The sequence below is a fragment of the Pseudophryne corroboree genome, chromosome 5, assembly GCF_028390025.1.
Source record: "Pseudophryne corroboree isolate aPseCor3 chromosome 5, aPseCor3.hap2, whole genome shotgun sequence".
NCBI lineage: Eukaryota > Metazoa > Chordata > Amphibia > Anura > Myobatrachidae > Pseudophryne > Pseudophryne corroboree.
The window spans coordinates 329,736,455-329,758,420 of NC_086448.1; the positions used below are offsets into that span (position 1 = coordinate 329,736,455).

General features: G+C 42.7%; 1 protein-coding gene across 1 annotated transcript in view; it reads right to left on the reverse strand.

Moving 5' to 3' along the window:
• Nucleotides 1–3,664: 3,664 nt before the first annotated feature.
• Nucleotides 3,665–21,966, reverse strand: part of NPSR1 (neuropeptide S receptor 1) — a 791,066-nt gene continuing 772,764 nt past the window's right edge. Inside the window, exon 9 of the mRNA XM_063924892.1 lies at nt 3,665–3,924. Coding sequence (XP_063780962.1) covers nt 3,837–3,924 — 88 coding nt within the window. The 3' untranslated portion in view covers nt 3,665–3,836. The remainder of the gene's footprint in view (nt 3,925–21,966) is intronic.

Sequence of the window (21,966 nt, forward strand, 5' to 3'; positions counted from 1 at the left end):
GTAAGCTAAGATTCACTCACAGTAGGCGGCGGCTTAGCGTGTGCAAAGCTGCTAAAAGCAGCTTGCGAGCGACCAACTCGGAATGAGGGCCAATATCCGTTTCATTTGGGACAACTATGATTTACACAGGTTCTGTCCCAGTCTAAAGGGATGTTATGCTCATTCTAGAAGTTAGGACAGGGAATAAATGTAATAGGGTGCGAGTTGACGGAGTTGCCGACTTCAGATGAGGATGCCCATATTTTTAAAGCAGCAATCATTTACAAGGCAATACCAGATTGGTTGTGCCTTGTAAATGATTGCTGCTTTAAAAATATGGGCATTCTTCCCTGAAGACATGCACCAACGGCTACTCACATCCTATTATATTTACCCCAATATGTCTGTTAATTTTGCAAATGCTGATTATTAGTTCCGTAGAGTTGTCTTTAACCACTTCACTGCAAAGGATGAGTGGGAATCATACCTAGCACTACAGAAGTTCAAATAGGTGGGAGGAACTTACTTAAAAATCATCTTTTTGCAGTTGAGGTTGATCATACCCATGAAGGGCAGCCCCATTTCTTGGGCCAGGCAAGCCATGCAATCATATGGGGCACCTGTGGTCAGTGTCTCTGGCCAGTGTTGAGTGTGTCTCCAGCAATGTTGAAAATGTCCCTCCCAAAATAGCTGCCACCTCAGAAGAGACAGCTTTGAAGGATAGTAAAAGAACTTGTTGTACCCCTAGACTAGAGGTGCTACTGCCCCTCTAGCATCCTTCTTAACTCTCTCATTTGAGGTAGCACCCATTTTTGGAGGGACATTTACAATTGGCTGTAGACTGAGGCTGCATCTAGATCAGTGACCACAGGTGTCTAATGGGGGAACAGCATGAAACCTTGACAAGGAGCAGGTAGTTTAAAAGTATGGTGTTAGCAGCATAACTGTGGGGCATGATATTGTGTCAAGGGCATTACGGTGTGGGGTATAATATGGGGTCAGGGGCATTACTGCGTGGAGCATAACATACTGCAAGGAGCATTACTGTGTGGGGCATATCATGCAAGGGGCATTACTGTATGGGTCATAATAAAGAACAAGGGGCATTACTGTGTGTGGCATAATATTGTGTAATAGGTACTTAATGTTATAAGGAGCATTATGGCATGTGGCATATTGTGTAAGAGGCATTACAGTGCATGGCATAATGTGCAAGGGGCATTATGGTGTGTGGCATAATGTGCAAGGTGCACTACAGTGTGTGGCATAATGGGCAAGGGACATTACAGTGTGGTGTATAATTTGTAAGGGGCATTACAGTGTGGTGCATAATGTGTAAGAGGCATTATCATAAGAAGGAAAAATAGGGGGCACATTTTTACTGTTCACACTGGGAGCCATATTTCTAGAAACGGTCCTGAGGAAGGGTGTGGCTTAACAACATCATGTTGGGTCTACCATGACAACAATAAGCCAAAAAAGCACTTTCTAGCAATTTTTGGTAGATTATCTTTGAAGAAAAATAAGCATACTAATGCTATTTTCTAAATAAAAATCACAGTCTTCTGAAAAGAAGTAACCAAGGTATAATTTGTGTGAATATAGAAAAGGGTTAAGCTAAGGGGAAAAATGTATTATTCCTTACTGATTATTTATATATCACACTCATATTTCATCAGCACTTTATAGAGCATATTTGGCAGTCACATTGGTCCCTGCATGATGTAGTTAATATATCGGCTGTCGGCACCCTAGTATTCAGGAAACTGACACTGGAATCAAAACAGCCAGTGAAATCCGAACGTCTGGAATCCTGACACATGGTTGGTGGCGTGGACCAACCTACCCAGCAAGTGGGAATAGAACCTGTAACCAGTGAAGCGAGCCACCGCGCCAGAATCATGGCGAGTGCAGCAAGCCTGTGAGGGGACTTGTGGCCTCAGTGCCAGGAATCCTGGCAGATGGGATGCCGCTGTCGATACAGTAGCAGCCGGAATCCCATCTGCCGGAATATCATATGTATCCCATCCCTGCCCCAGTGGACCTTACATTCTATACTTCCTACCACATGTGTGTGTCCACACACACACACACACACACACACACACACACACACACACACACACACACACATGCACAATTAACCTCACACACATGCACAATTAACCTAAGAATATACTTGAAAAAAGGTACAGTGCATCTGGAAAGTATTCACAGCGCTTCACTTTTTCCACATTTGGTTATGTTACAGCATTATTCCAAAATGGAATAAATTATTTTTTTCCCTCCAAATTCTACACACGATACCTCATAATGACAATGTGAAAAAGTTTTTTAAAGTTTTTTGCAAATTTATTAAATATAAAAATAAGAAATCACATGTACATAAGTATCCAAAGCCTTTGCCATGAAGCTTAAAATTGAGCTCAGATGCATCCTGTTTCCACTAGTCATCCTTGAGATGTTCCTACAGCTTAATTGGAGTCCACCTATGGTAAATTCAGTTGATTGGACATGATTTTGAAAGGCACACACCTGTCTATATAAGGTCCCACACTTGACAGTACATGTCTGAGCACAAACCGAGCATGAAATCAAAGGAATTGTCTGTAGACCTCCGAGACAGGATTGTCTCGAGGCAGAAATCTGGGGAAGGGTACAGAAAAATATCTACTGCTTTGAAGGTCCCAGTGGCCTCCATCATCCATAAATGAAATAAGTTCAGAACCACCAGGACTCTTCATAGAGCTGGCCAGACAGCTAAACTGAGCAATCTGGGGAGAAGAGCCCTAGTCAGGGAGGTGACCAAGAACCCAATGGTCACTCTGTAAGAGCTACAGAATTCTACTGTGGTGAGAGGAGAACCTTCCAGAAGGACAACTATCTCTGCAGCAATCTGCCAATACGACCTGTATGGTAGACTGTCCAGAGGGAAGCCACTCCTTAGTAAAATGCACATGGCAGCCTGCCTGGAGATTGCCAAAATGCAGCTGAAGGACTCTCAGACCATGAGAGAAAAAAATTCTGATGAGACAAAGATTGAACTCTTTGGCGTTAAAATGCCAGGCATCATGTTTGGAGGAAACCAGGTACCGCACATCACCAGGCCAATACCATCCCTACAGTAAAGCATGGTGATGGCAGCATCATGCTGTGGGGATGTATTTCAGTGGCAGGAACTGTGAGACTAGTCAGGATAGAGGGAAAGATGAATGCAGCAATGTATAGAGTACATCATGGATGAAAACCTGCTCCAGAGCGCTCTTGACCTCAGGTTGGGGCGACAGTTCATCTTTCAGCAGGACAGAGACCCTAAACACACAGCCAAGATATCAAAGGAGTGGCTTCAGGACAACTCTGTTAATGTCTTGAGTGGCCCAGCCAGAGCTCCTACTTGAATCTGATTGAACATCTCTGGAGAAATCTGAAAATGGCTGTGCACTGACGCTTTCCATCCAACCTGACGGAGCTTGAGAGGTGCTGCAAAGAGGAAGGTGTGAAATTGTCCAAAGGCTGTGAATACTTATGTACATGTGATTTCTTAGTTTTTATATTTAATAAATTATCATAAATCTCAAAAACACTTTTTTTCACGTTGTTTGATGAATTTTGAGGCAAGAAATTAATTTATTCCAGTTTAGAATAAGGCTGTAACATATCTAAATGTGGAAAAAGCAAAGCGCTGTGAATACTTTCCGGATGCACTGTACAAAACATTTCACATACATAGCAAACTATTTACATCATAAATGCCCTTGCATGCAATATGCATTTTGTCTTCTGTTATGAATGAGCAACATAATGTATTCAGCTGAGTTTTTATTTGATTACATTGTTACTCATCAGTAGTCTACAAATTAGATGTGTTCTGGTCTGGACACCAACTGCATTTCTACTCCTTCGGTTTTATCTCTGAGGGTGCCAAGCTTTCCGGAACTCCGATCTCTGTGAAAATGTATTGATACAATTAATCAGATTTAGATTGCATTTGGCTATATAACCATATTTCCCATAGTTAGGGTACATTTATTTTGCCTATTAAGCAATGTTCTAAAATCTCAGACTCTATTATTGAAATTACAGGGATGGAATCCTTGATGTTACCAGTTTGGATTGTTGTGTCCCATGCTTGTATAGGGCTTATACAGTCAAAATGCATGATACACAAAAATAGGTCCACAGGATGAGCTCTGTATTTGCCTTGTACTCATAATTTTACCACTACAGGCCATCAAAGCAATTGTTCCAGTGTAAAAACTAACAAAGTTGTTATTCATTCTTGATTATCACTGACCAGAACAGAAGTAAGGTATTAACTTCCTATCTACTGGTATATTAAGGCTAGATTTACTAAGAATCATGTTTAGCCTGAGTTTAAACACACCAGTAATTGTTCGAGCATGGGAAATTATTTTGGTTGTGGGACCCTGTCAATTGTGACCTCTTTTTGTGTATCATGCATTTTGACTGTAGTAGCCCTATACAGATCATTGAGATCCGTGCAGGCTTCTGTGAGTGTGCACAGTGTTAAAAAAAAATGTGTAGAAAAAAAATGGCATGGGGGTCCCCCCTCCAAAGCATAACCAGCACCAGGATTTTAGAGTTGGTACTGTCTGAGGAAATACAGGGGGAAAAAACAGTAAGTAAATATAATCCTAAGTCTTTTTGTTGCTGAGGTATAATGGAGTCAGTAGAATGCATTATCACAGAGACGAAACAACCATAGGTGCAGCAGATGCATTGCACAAGGGCCCCTGGGGACTAATAGGCCCACTGCTGCCCAGACCAGCAATGAGTTTTCTCCTGGTCTACCACACAACCATTTTGAGCAAATTCAGAAGACTGGCTTAATGAAGGGAGCAGAGAGCAGAGTCGGCCCCACTGCCTAAGGAACCTGCCCCTTATTGCAGAAAGGTGAATTTTACCTTGTGTGTGGATCAGTTTGCCATCTGAGCTGGACTAATAAGGGAGTCCTGGTGCCTGTTAGCACTGATGATCACAGGTGCTCATAAGCGTTTCTATAATGAGTGCAAGTTGTACAGTTCACACGGGCCCCTGGGTTCCGGGGGAAGCCACACAGCACACCCTCACCCATATATTATACATACCCCTCCCATGAGTCCCTCAGTGATGGCTCTGCACTGCAGACACAAATCACTTGGAAAATGGCCGCTGCAGCCATTTCTGAGTGGTTTGGTCACGTGTCCCCAGAACAAGGAGTGGGTGCCATGCTCCCAGACACCTGCAAATCCGCAGGTCTGCTCGCTGCCAGAGAGGAGGGGGGACCTCATCGGAAGCGCACATGGGCCCTCTCCTCTCTTAAAATGCCACTGCAGAAGCATACTGCCTCTAATTCACAGAGCTATGAAATCTTACTAAATTATAATGCATTTGTGTGTTCTAGCTAAGGTCTGTATTGCCATACTTTGGCTTGCAGGTGAAGACCCGATATTAAAGTCTTGGAAATCCCTAGTTAATGAAATGGCAGCACATGACAAATTTGTATACCTGGCTAGGAAGGCTGAAAAAAAGTACTTCAGTATATGGGGTAAATGGTTATAGTCTCCTTACTCGGCAAGCCGACAAAATTAAGATCATAAGATTTAATCAATGATATATAATATTCAAACGTGGATGCATAAAGTATGTATCAAATACAGCTTTTCTATATATGATGTTTTTTCTTATTTTTAGGAGATACTTGACTGCCGCCATATATATAATTTTTGCAGCCATATATATTTCCTTGTTGCAATAGTGGTTTATAAATCTCAGTATACTTTGCACTTCCTGATTTTGATTAACACTATTATTGAGTAGTCATTGATATTGGATATGTGTTGTGAAGGGGCATTCTGCAGAGATCTACTTGTTACCACAACTCAATGTTTTATGTCTAAATAATGAGCCATACATGCACACAGATACTTTTCAAGGTTAATGTCTATTTTGTTTTGCATTGTTGCGCTTTGTACAATCTTTAAAACTCAATAAAAACTATTGAATTGAAAAAAAATTACAGCTTTATATGAATTAAAGGCAGCTCACAGCAAGTAATTGCCTACTTGACTGACTGCCAAATAGAGGAAAGCACAGGGGGGTGGGCCCCCCTCTAACAGACAGGGCATTAGCTGCTGTGTTCCCACTGTTGTTAATGATTTGTTTGCAGGTGTTGATATTGCACACAAGTCATTTATATAGGCACACACCAGTGGATGACTCAAACCATGAACAGGCCAGTTATTTAACCAGTGGTGTTGGCTTATTGATAGATAGCAAGTACATCCATAACCACTGTTACATGTACACTGGTGATGGAGCGGAGCTGGAGAGGATCAGGGTTTCATACAGCTCACCAATGTGTGATTGCACTCCTATTATCATCTCTCTGTCACCTCTCCCTGTTACTCTGTGCCTCTCTCTGCCACCCACTGCTTCTCCCTCTTATCCTCTGCAACTCCCTGTCACCTACTGGCATGTGACATAATACTAACTTGGGGTGTGTCAGAGGAGGGGGGCCCAAAGTATATTTATGCACCTGGACTTACCATTCACAAGTTCCCAATAATGCGTTATCTAATCCCCCAATTAGAAAATATGCATAGTATTAAATACATACACATAATAAGGTACAAAAATATACAACAATTATTGCATTTAGATATTGCAAAACACAAATTGGTGCTCTCACGGGCTTAACATCCATCAGTTGTGGATATCTCTGTTATAATAAATATTATAAAATAAAATAAAGTGCTGATGTATCAAGCGCTGAAAACAGTGGAGAAGTGGAGCACTCTCTGAAGTTCTGGGCTGCCCCAGCCTCTCTCTTCAGTGTGAATAGATGCCATGCGCATTGCGTGACAGCGCTTTCCCTGGAGTGACACTAAGGCCCATGGAAGGGACAGTGGTGCAGTCTCATAAAATTGGATTGTCCCTCTTTCAGCGGGACAGTTTGGGTGTATGAGGTAATGGTACCTTAAATTATTATGAAATTTTATGGTTGGTGGTGCACCCTGGAGTCAGTGTTGATCATAGAATCATAGACTCCTATGTTGAGTCTCCTAACTGTGATTGCTAATTAATTGCTGATTGCGGCTTTGTTCATGAATAGCTTATGTGATTCAGGAATAAATCTGCGGATATGGTCTAATGTGTTAGTTAGTTTGTTCTAGTAAATTGGAATGCTGTAGTGGCCCATGCCAGTTTGTGTATATGTGTTGTAATGCACTTAAGTTGGTTTGTTTGGCCATGCATGAAGTCAGATTGCATTTTACAAAAGCAATCACGTATCCTATAAATACTGGCCATTGATATAAACTGAAATTCAAAGCTTGTTTTCCTTTATTACTGGTATGACATTCTTCTTTGGATTATAATCCTTAACAATCAAGGATAAAAACCCAGAAAATCTCCATAATTTTGTAAAGTATAATGTTGAGTTACTTTAAAAACACATTGGGACATTGCCTAAGGCTAGTCATAAACAAATAATAACATGACAAAAGACATTTTCATAATGTAATATCTCCAAGATAATAATGGACTTGTCCTAGCCATGTAGAGAGGTATATACTACTAGATTTTTGCCCGCGGCTTTGCATTAAGAAATCTTAACGCAGGAAGACTTGTTTCATAGTGCCCATCACTATTCATCTCAGCGACCACGAAAACTATGGATTTTTAGATGTCACCCCCTTCCAATGCCCACTTCTAGGGGTGCTATGAGTGTCTTACCCTCACAGTATTTTTGTCCAGATAGTAAATCATATGTGTACCAAGTTTGGTGGACTATTTACATTGCACCCATCACTATTAATCTCAGTGACCCCAAAAACTATGGATTTTAACATGTCACCCCCTTCTCACCCCCACCCCTAGGAGTGCTAGGGGTGTCTTACACCCACACTATTTTGTCCAGGTTGTAAGTCATATGTGTACCAAGTTTGGTTTAAATTGCTCCAGGTATTCCAGAGTTATTGTCAGGTCTCTGTAAAAGTCTGTTCCCGGAGGGGGCACTAGAGGGTCAGTGGTGGTACGATGGAGGAAACGAGGAGGCCGTAGTAAGTTCCTGCACATGTGTGCAATGATGTTTATTAAATACACACAGCAATATAATGATTACTGGAACTGGAATAACGATACAGAAGTTTCACAGCGTGGAGTTGACATTGGTTTTAAGTACAGTCAGGAAGAATGAGCTGATCTGGAAACCAGAGGTAATTAGAGAACAGTAAAGACCGGCCTGGGAGCTGATGGCAATCAATTATGGTCAGCCTGGGACCCGATGGCAAATAAACGATGGTCGGCCTGGGAGCCGATGTGAAGCAGAGTCTGTATACTGAGGATAAATAATGACACAGAGGATCAGCCTGGAAACCGATGGGAGAATGTGATGGAACAACATAGGTAATAAGTAACTTTTGGTATTCAGTCTTGAAACCATTAGCAACTTGCAAATAACGATGGTTGGCCTGGGCGCCGATGGCAATGAAATCAGAACTCTGGAGGTAAGTAATACAAATGGTATAATAACAGTCACAGGTAATGAACTGGTCTGGGAACCAGTGTAATTAGCAAACTGCGATGATCGGCCTGGAAGCTGATAGTAACAGGATGATTATGTGTTAGGGTCTCCTGCCCTGTGCTGCCACGTCGTCATGGTAACCGGGAGACAAGTGCTAGCGGAGTAACCTGAGCGCAGCTGATACTCCGGTTCGGGTCTTTTGCTGTGCAGTGGTTACAGGCTCTGTGCACGGCAGGGGATCCGGTGCTGGTTTTTGTGCCCACAGTCTGTGAGGTCTGAGTGGGGCGTGGACAGCACCTGCTTTATAAGGCCTCTTCTCAGGTTAAGCAGATGCTGCTGAATCTTTGTTGGTTAGTCAGTTCCTGAAAGTTAGCCAGTACTGTGTAGCTTTGTATTTGTTGTTGCTTACTGCAAATAGGCCTGGGGATTTGGTACTACACTCTGCCAATCCAGACCTAGCAGTAAGACTGGAGTCAGTCGTTTAGCTTGCTGGGGTTCTTTTACTACTCTGTGAACTTAGCAAGTTTGCGGCTGTATTCTAAGACTTGCCTGCCTAAAACCTGTCTCACTGTGCAAGGTGTCAGGTGTCAGTTTAGTGGCAGTAAGCTGAACCTGTGCACTGCAAGTGAGAATTAGGATTGTGGAGACTCACCTTGTGTCTATCATTCCATCTCTGACCAAGGAGTTTACTGCCACACCCGTTGGTAACCCTTTAGGGTTTTGCTGTTGCCCTTAGCAACAGCATTTCGGGTTCTCTACGTATTAAAACACAACATCTTGCTTTTCCCATCTGAGCATTACTAATACTAGGGAGACACCCAGTTCCTTAGCCTCTGGGCTTCTCTGTTCACTTTGTGTGTATTCTGTGTCTGTCTGTGAGTTCATTTGCTTTGCATACCTATCCGTTCAGACACCAGTACATTCCTGCAGGCACTGGTGTGCATAACAGTTCAAACACCAGTACATTCCTGCAGGCACTGGAGTGCATAACAGTTCTGACACCAGTACATTCCTGCAGGCACTGGTGTGCATAACATAATGCAGTAGGTAATGCAACCAATGGCAGTAAATACAGGCAATAAGTTACTCCGGTAATCAGTCTGGAAACAGACAGCAATAGATTCACACAGTCAGAATATATGCACAAAGGGGGTCATTCCGAGTTGATCGCTCGGGCTGAGTAAGTCCAGAGCTACTCAGAAACTGCAAAAAAAAATTTTTGTCCTGCTCGGGAGCACACGTATTCGCACACTTGCAAAACGAAAATACACTCCCCTGTGGGCAGCAACTATGCATTTGCATGGCTGCAAAAGTAGCTAGTGAGCGATCAACTTGGAATGATCCCCAAAGTCCACAGAGCCAAACAAGGTTATAGCAGGAGACAGTTGGTAATATACAAGCTGGTTGTTTAAGTGCTGGATGCAATAGCACTGTGCTGAATGCAGATTAACAACACACAGGTGAGAATGATGAGGCAGAACCTGGACAGAGTCTCTTACTGCATCAAACTGGATGGCTGATGTCTATAGTTCCACAGAGCTAATACACAGGGGAATCTCTGAAGACAGGAGACTGGAGCCAGGAGACACTTGTTCACAGGATGTGATGTGTTGATCAAGGCCATGATACTGAGCAGGAACTCTGAGTATATACCCCCTGGTCAGCAGGGATTGGAGAATCAAGTCATGTGAGCGCTCCAATGCTCAGGAGTGGATAGCACCAAGTCAGCTGACTACAGGTGTCATGGTGGTGCCCATACTCTGGAGATGGTGGGAATACATGGGGGTACATGTTGTATGGCAAGCGGGGTACACACTGGGGAGAGTCTCTGCACATTGCAGGCGATCATGGAACATGCTGCCAGGCTGAGGATGTGACCTCTGGAGGCCAGTACATCAGAGCACTGGTAAGTGACATGATGCAAACTGCAGATTCCTGACAGTTGGGAACCGAATATGGTTGGGAACCGAACACCCACGCTGGAACTTGAGGATCCTTGAAGAAGAACTTAGGAATACACAAAAGCAGAGGTCCTCAAAAGTCTTCCCAACTTTCATCTTCAGAAGAAAAACCTTTATCATCAGAACAATTAGACCATTCAAGGTCATTTGAGACAGAATTTACTTCCTGGGAGAAGACATAGCTAGGAAGGATAGAACTTCCCATAATGTAACTTGAGTTGTCATCAACAAACTCACTTTCAGAGTCAGAGTCCATGTTTAGCGTGGTTATGGAAGTCTTTTGCTTAGGAACAACAATATCTATGTCAACCTGTTGTACAATGAGTTTGAACCTATGTGAAACACCAGGAATGGAGTTAACGGAAGTGTAGCCAACTATTACATCATCAGATGGTAGACTTTGAACTGGTTTTGAAGTTCTCCAATTCCTGTAGTTCTTAAAATCTCTGTTGCATTGATTCAACAAAGCCTGATTATGCTTGGAAAGCGTTGGATTGAAAAACTGAGAACTGGAAGACTGTTCAGAAGACTGAGTAGATGCTGTACCCGAGGAGTCAATACTTTCATATGTGTTGCTGTAAGATGGAGACATGGAAGTATATGCAACTTTAAAAGTCCGTGATCCCTGTTTTAATTTTGCGATGTTTCCTTTCTTCGCTGCTTGGAAATCTTTGATAGCTTGGTCTAACGAGGCCTGATCTTGCACAGAAAGTGATGCTGGGGAGGATTTAGCAATATGTAGACTGTTGACAAATTGGGAAGAATGCCCAGATGGCTCTAGATGGCCTAACTTTGAAGCAAAATCCTGTTTTGCTGCTTCGAGGAAAGCAGCAAGATCATCAGTGTTGGAGCTTTAGATTCAATGAGAGGATTTGCCCAATCCAGTGCTTTACCACTAAAGAATAGGAGAAAATATCTGATTGCACTGACTGGAGTAATACTCATTGAAGATCCTGATTCAGTAACAGCAAGGTATTGGCTCGCTAATGCATGGGACTGATCATAATCACCATCAAAGTAAATGGGAGCTGGAGTATCAAGTGGACACTTGGAAGGCTAAATGTCAATTGAAGTCTCAGAAGACAATGTAGGACACTTGAGAGTAGAGGACTGGAATAAGCATTCAGAAGCAGCAGTAGAATCAACTTGAGATCTTTGATAGCTTGGTCTAACGAGGCCTGATCTTGCACAGAAAGTGATGCTGGGGAGGATTTAGCAATATGTAGACTGTTGACAAATTGGGCAGAATGCCCAGATGGCTCTAGATGGCCTAACTTTGAAGCAAAATCCTGTTTTGCTGCTTCGAGGAAAGCAGCAAGATCATCAGTGTTGGAGCTTTAGATTCAATGAGAGGATTTGCCCAATCCAGTGCTTTACCACTAAAGAATAGGAGAAAATATCTGATTGCACTGACTGGAGTAATACTCATTGAAGATCCTGATTCAGTAACAGCAAGGTATTGGCTCGCTAATGCATGGGACTGATCATAATCACCATCAAAGTAAATGGGAGCTGGAGTATCAAGTGGACACTTGGAAGGCTAAATGTCAATTGAAGTCTCAGAAGACAATGTAGGACACTTGAGAGTAGAGGACTGGAATAAGCATTCAGAAGCAGCAGTAGAATCAACTTGAGATACTCTATAATGGCAAGAGGATGTCATCTCCAGAAATAACTGACAGGAGATCCCAGCTGATGTTGACTGAACACTAGAAACTTTATCTTGGGATGAGATGCTTAGAGCCTCCATCTGGGTTGAGGCAACTGCAATATCTGCAAGAACTGTGGACTCTGGACATATCGACAGTTCATTACTTGAAACACTGGAGAGAACCAGACTTGGCTCGGAGGAACTGGAATCGGTAGGAACCAAAGGCGTCTATGGACAGACGATGGAACTGGGATTTGTCCAGGACTTCTTGAATTGAATTGAACTGAAGGAGGCTGATCCAGACAGACGGATGTGACTGGATTGGGTCCAGAAAAGCTTGAACCGGCTGGGACTGGAGGAGTCTTCAGATTAACGGATAGGACAGGATTAGATCTGAAGATGCTGGAATCGGCTGGAACTGTAGGAGGTAGCTCATTATTGGAAACGGAGCTAATCTGGCTGTCTGTAACCAGTGGAGTCTTTGGACCGTCGGCTGGAACTGGGTTAGGTCCATTGATACTTGACTCATTATAGACAGAATCCGGATGTTCAGATGATCCATCTTGGAGCTGTACAGAGCTGGTAGCACTCTCAGAAGATGATGAACAAAAGTTCATATCTGTATCTGTGACTTTAAGAATTCCTCCTAGGATCTTAGCCCTGGATACCTCTCTTGAGGATGAAACTCCCATGACCCCTCCTGGGGTTAACAGATCAGACACACTTCTTTGTGTAGCATGCCGGGATGCTGCTTTTGGAATCTGAACATCAGATACCCCTTCTGGGGTTACAACATCAGATGCTCCACCTGGGGCTGTAGAAATAGAAACGTCTTTAGTTATGGGTAACATAGCCAGTCTCTTTTGATTTCTGAACTTGAAATTGGGCCTATTTGTCACAGGACCCCAATTGTAGACTTTTTGGACACGACTGTCCGGAATAGAGGAAACTGGAACTGTAGACGATACATGGGAAGGTTTGCAGGTGAGAACTCGGTGATGTTGGGACCTGTCACCAACTTTTGACTTGCAGAGGGAATAGTCTTTAATGAGGTGGCTAGAACTCCCACAGTAGAAATGGAGGTGAAGCTGCTTGCGATGTCGGCATTCAGCTTCTGTGAGTTTGGAGTGTGGGTTGCTCTGCCATCTACCCTCTCTCTGCACAGGAGGAGAGACTTTAGTTTTAAGGAAGTGTGACACAGTGGCTGTATTAGTCTCAGTAGGTTGAGCAGGACTTTTTACTGTGTTTAAAGCACCTCCTAGGATTTCTGGTATTTTTGGAATAATTCTTGATAGAAGACTTTGAAGTTGTTCCAATCGATGACAGAGAGTCCTCATTGGTTCAGGTTTCACAGCAGGAGACAGAAGACTCCTGGAACCCTTGAAAGAGGACGTTGCCCTCTCAGGATAATTAGCTTTAAAGGGAGTGCCATAGGGCTGACTTGAAAGAGGTCCAACCATAGGAATGGATAGAGCAGTAGAAGCTGGAATAACTGGAACTGGAGCAGGGTGTCTAAAACAGGAGCCGGAGGAGAAACGTAACTTGGAAGATATTGCTGCAAAGTATCCAAGCGGGTAGACATTCCCTGTAGAAACTGGATCCCTTGCTGTTGCACAGCCTCCTGACCATCGAGTTGTGATGCAAAACCTTGGAGGGCCCCTCACCCCACAATCAGAGCGCCTTTCAAGTCCATGGGACTTGAACAAACTGTCAGGTCTGTTTAAATGTCTGTTCCCGGAGGGGGCACTAGTGGGTCAGTGGTGGTACAATGGAGGAAACGAGGAGGCCGTGGCATGTGCACAATGATTTGTATTAAATACACACAGCAATATAATGATTACTGGAACTGGAATAACGATACAGAAGTTTCACAGCGTGGAAGCTGACATTGGTTTTAAGTACAGTCACGAAGAATGAGCTGATCTGGAAACCAAAGGTAATTAGAGAATAGCAATGACCGGCCTGGGAGCCAATGGCAATCAATGATGGTCGGCCTGGGAGCCGATGGCAAATAATTGTTGGTCGGCCTGGGAGCCGATGTGAAGCAGAGTCTGTATACTGAGATTAAATAATGACACAGAGGATCGGCCTGGAAACCGATGGGATAATGTGATGGAACAACACAGGTAATAAGTAACTTTTGGTATTCAGTCTGGAAACCATTAGCAACTTGCAAATAACGATGGTCGGCCTGGGAGCCGATGGCAATGAAATCAGAACTCTGGAGGTAAGTAATACAAATGGTATAATAACAGTCACAGGTAATGAACTGGTCTGGGAACCAGTGTAATTAGCAAACTGTGATGATCGGCCTGGAAGCCGATGGTAACAGGATCAATATGCAGTAGCTAGGTAATGCAAACGATGGTAGTAAATACAGGCAATAAGTAACTCCGGTAATCAGTCTGGAAACTGACAGCAATAGAGTCACACAGTCAGAATATATGCACAAAGTCCATAGAGCCAAGCAAGGCTATAGCAGGTGTCAGTTGGTAATAAACTAGCTGGTTGTTTAAGTGCTGGATGCAATAGCACAGTGCTGAATGCAGATTAACAACACACAGGTGAGAATGATGAGACAGCACCTGGAGAGAGTCTCTTACTGCATGTAGAAGTGGAAGCTGACTGTGGAAGAAGTTATAGCAGAGCTGGATGGTTGGAGCATGTAGTTTCATGGAGACACTGAAGCTAGAAAGTCACTGGAGACTGCTAGTGACTGCATCTGAATGCAGATGGAACTGCACCAAACTGGATTGCTGATGCCTATAGTTCCACAGAGCTAATACACAGGAGAATCTCTGAAGACAGGAGACCGGAGCCAGGATACACTTGTTCACAGGATGTGATGCGTTGTTCAAGGCCATGATACTGAGCAGGAACTCTGAGTATATACCCCCTGGACAGCAGGGATTGGAGAATCAAGTTATATGAGTGCTCCAATGCTCAGGAGTGGATAGCACCAATTCAGCTGACTGCAGGACTCATGGCGGCACCCATACTCTGGAGATGGTGGGAATACATGGGGGTACATGCTGTATGGCAAGCGGGGTACACACTGGAGAGAGTCTCTGCACATTGCAGGCAATCATGGAACATGCTGCCAGGCTGAAGATGTGACCTCTGGAGGCCAGTACATCAGAGCACTGGTAAGTGACGTGATGCAAAATGAGGATTCCTTACAGTTATGCTGGAACATACACACATACATCCATCTTTATATACCTGTATATAGTTTAAGAAATAAAATAAAAATAAATGGTTAATAGGTTATATGTGATGATTTTATCTAACTCTTGTTTTGCTTAAACAAATGTTTCTATTTTTTGAAGGCTATGAAATTATTACATTTAAGAACCAGTTTCTAAACAGCTACACAGTGGTGAATTTCCCATTAGGCATGTGAGGCACTTGCCTAAGGATAACATTTGTTAGGGGGACTGCACCTGGCTGCTTGTTTTAGCATTGTCAGTCCAAAATTTACCAGTAGCTACAAAATTGTTCATGCTACTGTACTATACACCACCTTGAGTGGAGTTTATCTGGGTAGCACATGTACAGACTACCCCTGTAAGCTGTCCTGTATACATAATTGTATTAAATAAAATTAAATGTCATAGTTCATAGCAGTTTTATTATTACAATACATAATGAGGGCTTATAACCAAACATTGAAAATAATAAAAATGATGCAGAAGGGGGTGAACTTTATCATTGTGACTTGGGTTGCCCTGATTCATAATCCACCCCTGCTGCTACAATATATAGCATATGTTTTGTACAGTTTCACTTGAGGACAGCTGTTTGGACAATAAGTGTTCTGTGAACCGTTTATTTCATTGTCTAGTCAATGTGTTATTGAATGTATTAATTCTGAGTTTCCTTTTCTCAACTTAACCTCTCCATCCATAAAATAAAAAGTTAAAGGTTCTTGCTATTTAGTCATTGAGCCGGTAGTAAGCTGAGCTAGTACCATTGCCCCTCTGTCACCTATATTCATTCTCATATCAACCAAATCAAAATTACAAGAAGAATAGTGTTGAAGAAAAGGCAATAAGTTCTGACATTGTAGTACTCATTTCCTCCAGCTTGTTACATTGCTTTTAATTTTTTGCCACAAAACAGGATAGCTACAGAGACAAAAGCCAGGCATTGGCAGTTTGTTCTCCTAAAAGATGGCCAAAGAGCAGCAAAATGTGGTGGAAGATGTTCACCTTGTGTAGCCAGTCGCAGTAGCAAAGAACCCCATGCCCTTAACTATGCTGTACTATTTTTGGGAACCATGACCCATGTATTCAGGAGACACTGGTCTACAAGGCAGCAGTACCCTCCGTGACTTCAAAACCAAGATGTGATCAATGTTCAGACTCTACTCTTTTGAAGAAACCCAGAAGGTATAATTACTTCTAGGCCAGTTAAAAGGATCCACCTGAGAGAAGTACATTTTTGGCCTGATGATGAGAAGAGTACTGCAGATATAATCTTTGAGAGATTAACCACCATCTTTGAAACAAAGACACTTCAGGAGACAGCATAGTGGAGAAACTTGCGAGTGTGTGAAAAAGCCGATAAGATGCATTTGAAAATGCTCCACCTCCAGAAACCCTCAGACACCTTTCTGCAGTTCAAGGAGACCGCAATACAGTTACTAGGGACAACCTCACCAACAACCCCATCTAGTGGTGAGTCAAGTCCCCTTGAACAGTGAACTCAATGGTCCAAGACAGACTCTTTAGAAGACCTCAGCCATCAACTAGCAAAGCTTACCCATGAATATTAGAGCTGGGAGGAGAAACAAGATGAAACCCATGAAGACTGGGATAATGGTCTAAGGCCTGAAAAAGAGTACCGCCAGAGACCTTCATGAAAGGTATGCAGAGAAACTGACCAGTTAGACTCACAAGGGAAACCCATATGTCGAAAGCGTCACAGGAATGGACACATTGAGAGAAACTGTAGAGAAAGCCTTAAACTCAGAAGTCTCAAAGACATGGACCCATCCTTGGGAAACCCCATCAAAATAAGTCCAGAGAAAGAGAGGTGGTGGCCCCGCTATGTTGGACAGTGTCCAATGCTATAATTTAAGATCAATGACACAGTAGTTACTGTATTACTAGACACTGGATGCCAGGTCACCACCATACAAGCCAGATTCTTCTGCAAGTACTGGGGTAAAGAAGACATCACTCCACCACCTCCATGATAGATGCAGCTATTGGTCAGCAAAGGCATGAGAATCTCATGTCAGGGATATTGGCAGCCCAATATAGCAAGGGTGCAGTATTACAAATGTCAGTGAAGCTCAGATTTCACTGGTGATTTTGGGAATGAACATCCTGCAACTCTGTCCAGATGAGTTGATTGCTGCACTGAGAAGAGTCTGCAACAACAAGATGTGCAGAGAGGCAGAATCCGATCTGGACACCTTAAGGTCTTCAAGACTGAAAGTACATCACAACGACAAAACTACTACAGGATATATGCAGAATGCTGGGACAACCCGGGTAAACCAGGCACATCTATTGGCATTAAGGAGGATATTTCCATCTTTTGCTATGTCACTCTACATAGTAACAAGACAGTGCCATGCATGTGCAGTACTACCTCTGGTGGCCATATTGGTTAGGAATGAAGCATCCCTGGTCAAATTATGTTGTATGAGTATGCACAGTAGCATTATTCCATTCTAACATCCTCCTCGCTACAAGCTTCTCCATGTTACACAGACATCCAAATACAGATTTCACATAGCAACCTCTAAGAAATATGAGGTTATACACAGAAAAAGATCAAAATATCAAGTGTTATTGTTTTGGCCTTCTTGATAGGTACATCAGAAAAACTCACAAACTTTGGACTGCTGTCACTGCCATGATATGAATAGCAATTTTTGATGTCTTTTGCAATTGTGACTTTTAAATCTGGCAAAGTTTATTTTCCTATTTTGGATTACCACTCACACCGATCAGTCTTTGACTTTGGCTCTCAAATGTATAGAGGTTCACTAAATGTGATGTTTGCAAATTACTCATCATACTGGATCTCTTATGTGGTTTGCCAATATTTCACATAGCAGATGACCTTTTCTATGGTTAAATTTCCACACTGGTAGTCTCTGGTTCAGACGTATCCATAGCACATAACACATACCTTGTCACGATCCGGGTAATTAGACACACTTATTTTTCTCCGAAGTGCCTCCTGTGACTGTCCCTGTGCTCCACCTGTGCTGTCTGCATGCAGTGCACTGCACAGCATCTCCACAGTCTCCCCTCAGCGATCCCGGCAGCACTGTCATGGCGACTAGTCAGCATGCTTCTCCTGTTCCAGTAGATGGCATCTCCTGTCCTCCGTGGCCTCCTCCGCCATTACTACAGGTTTCCACATGTTAATACAAACAGACTTTCCTTCCAGAACCAGACATGGGCGCAGCCATGTTTGGCCTCATCACATGATTCTCCATAGCCTAACCGCTGCACTCTGGACTCAGCCAATACTTGCTTCCCAGCTGGTATAGATATCCTGAATCCAGACTGTCTAATCGTCAGTGCTTTGGTTGTCTATCCCAGGGTTAGATGTCTCTTCTGTCTGTGGATGTTCCAACTTGCCATCTTCAGGTATTTCAGCTCCTGTGACCTTGCTCCACTTAAAGAGACCTGCACCAGTTTCCACCCTGCAGTGCTGTCTGACACCGGCAGTGTTCCTACATTGCTCTCTGTGATCTGCAGTGATTCTCACCATCTTCCAGCTCTCAGTGGTGTTCCAGCATTGCTTCCAGCTTCCAGTGGTGTTCCAGTATCCCTTCCAGCTCTCATCGGTATACCTACATTGCTCTCTGTGATCTGCAGTGATTCCTCACCGGCTTCCAGCTCTCAGTGGTGTTCCAGTATCGCTTCCAGCTTCCAGCGGTGTTCCTGTATCACTTCCAGCTCTGAGCAGTGTTCTAGTATCGTTTACAGTTCTCAGCAGTGTTCCAGCATCGCTTCCATCCACCATCGGTGTTCCAACATTGAACCACAGTTCACCATCGGTGCCTCACCATTAAACTCTGTCTACATCAGTGAGTTCCACAGCACCTTTACCACCTGGCCGGTTCTATCCGGTAACCCCGGCAGTTCTTCAGAGCTCATCTCTACCTCTGTGCAATATTACTATCACCAGCTTCCAGTGTGCCATCTGCTGGTCTGTTCCTGTACGTTCACCTATACAGTGGTTAGCTGTTGTCCTAAATGGACTTACCATCTCTGGGTCTTGCAATGACTATTCCATATTGTGTTCTCAGCATTTCCACAGTAACCTCCTACCACTGCGCCTTAGGAACTGCACCATCTCCAGTAATCTGCACATACTTGTCGTTGAGTACAGATGTGTCCACTTACATCTTTGCTTTTTTACAAATTTGGCACAACATGCAAAACACGGCTAAGATGTTTTTCACGAGAAGCGAGTGGATGAATTTTAAAATTTTTGTTTGCCATAATAGATTATGTATAAAGTAACATATTAAAGAAGCAAATTAAGAAAAATCACAAGGCATGGCTAAATCTCTGAGTCTATGGCATGCAAAACCGTGCCATACATGATGGGCTATAGCAAAGATGTATGTGGACACATCTGTATATCATTTCTTTGAACTGCCGAAGTGTATGTGAACTGTGTGCTTAATAAACAAGCTTTGATTTTACTCGTTTTCTTGGTCACGCCTTCGGGCATCGGTGATAAGGTTCCCTGCATGTCCAAGAACCCTATTCTACCTCCCAGGTTTAAGTACACGTCAGCCCCTATGCCTGAGGCTGCCCCAGGTCCGCCTCAGCCCTCAGGTGTGACATACTTGTTCTGCATGTCAAAGTACAGCTTTTCTATAACTTGTGCTGTTTCTTTGAATAGAACATATTTTGACTTAACATGTTTTCTGGTAAAATTTTACATACATGGCAATAGCTAAACATGATGCACTTTACTGATTTTGAATCCAGCTTGTGTCATCTTTCTATTGGTATATGGACATAAGCAGTGCTTTCAAAAGTTATTTGATGTTTCACAACTGGTTTTCTTTTTGACCACACTTCAAAACTGCTTGTCTAGACCTTCATCCTTAAGATTACATTTTACTTTCTCCATTAGGGTTTTCTTTTTCACTTACACCATTTTGCACAGGAGTATAGGCAATGGTCAATTGGTGCTCTGTTCCATATTTTCTCAAGAATTCTTCCACCACTATGTTGAGAAATTATCAAACTTTGAGTCTGAAACTGTTTGAATTTCTAAAAATTTCTAGGAAATCTGCAATCCTGTTTGCCACTTCAGATTTCTTTTTTTATGAAGAACACGTGTGAATTTCTTGTGAAGTGATCTATGAACATTATGAAGTATCTGTATTCACTGACAGACTTTACTTGCATTAGACTACACACATCTGAATTTACTATCTCAAGCGGTTTGTAGCTCTACTTGTTGACTTTGGAGATGGCTGACAACTCTGTTTCCGTAATATTCAGCTCTCACACATGGGTTTCTCTGTGGCAGTCACTGACATTCCTATAACCATACTGTTCTGTAGTTTTTAAATACTGTCATATCCAAGGCAACCAAATCTTCTATGCCAGAGTTCCAATAATTGTGACTCAGTTGTCATCATTTCATAACAGTGCTGTGTATCAAGGACATACAATTGCTGACACCTTTTGCCTGCAGCAATAATTGTCCCACTTCTGTTACTCACAATGCACTTTCCTTTGGTAAATTGAACTCTGCGGCCTTTCTGCTCTAGGAAACTGATGGCAATAAGTTTTGTTCCCATCTCTGAGACACAAAACGCATTTTGTATTTCTTTGACTTTTCAAGTGTGTTTTAATTGTATCTACTTTTGTAGCTGTTAACATTTGATTGCCAATCCTTTTGATTGTGATAAGGTCACAATCAGCTTGTTGAACCATTCTTCACTGCAGCTGAAATGTCTTGTTGCACCTAAATCAATACACTCAATATACTAACAATTCTTGCTGTTGTTATCTGTCACTCTCAGAGCTGACTCACCTTTATTGTTACATTTCTGGTTGTCACCTATTTTGTGACAGTTATAACACTTGAACTTTCTGAATTTCTCACTTTTTATTTGTAATGCAATTGTCTTGCATTTGATTTCCAGGGTACATTATTGAAACCGTAACAGCTCCGTGCTTACTTTCCGGGATGTAATGAAGTCCACGTCTATGTGTGTGTGTGTGTGTTTGTGTGTGTGTGTGTGTGTATGTGTGAGTGAATGAGGCTATTGGGACAGCATGTGTGTGAGGCAATGGGGGTAGTGTATGTGAGTGTGATGGGGGCAACGAGTGTGTGTGTATGTGTGTATGTGTGTGTTTGCGTGTGTGAGATGGGAGACACCAAAGAAAATTCTCTCCCTGAACTTCACTTAGTCTAGAACCTCCCCTGGCATTGATGCAAAATGTTGTGATGATGTTGACTGTCAGCAACTTAGGGGACATGTTTTTATGTTGATTGGGGGGTGCTCACATCAGCCATATTTCTCCCATATGAATGAATAGTGCCATGTACAGACATGGTTAGCAGCTGAAACAGCACAAATATTAATTATGAAAAACCACTCACAGAACCAAACAAGGTGGCTCCTATGATCAACAGCAGTATCTAGTTTGTGATTGACTGCAGGCATATTGATCTCTACAGCTGACAGTACTCAATTAGCCTTGCAGTTACATCAGGTCACAGCTGTCCATTTGAATTAGTTATTTGTCATTTTCATTTGAATTACTGCAGGAGAAAAAGATTTCCATTGGATTTGCAAAGATGTAAACAAAATATATAGAGATGTTTGCATTTCATTATATTTT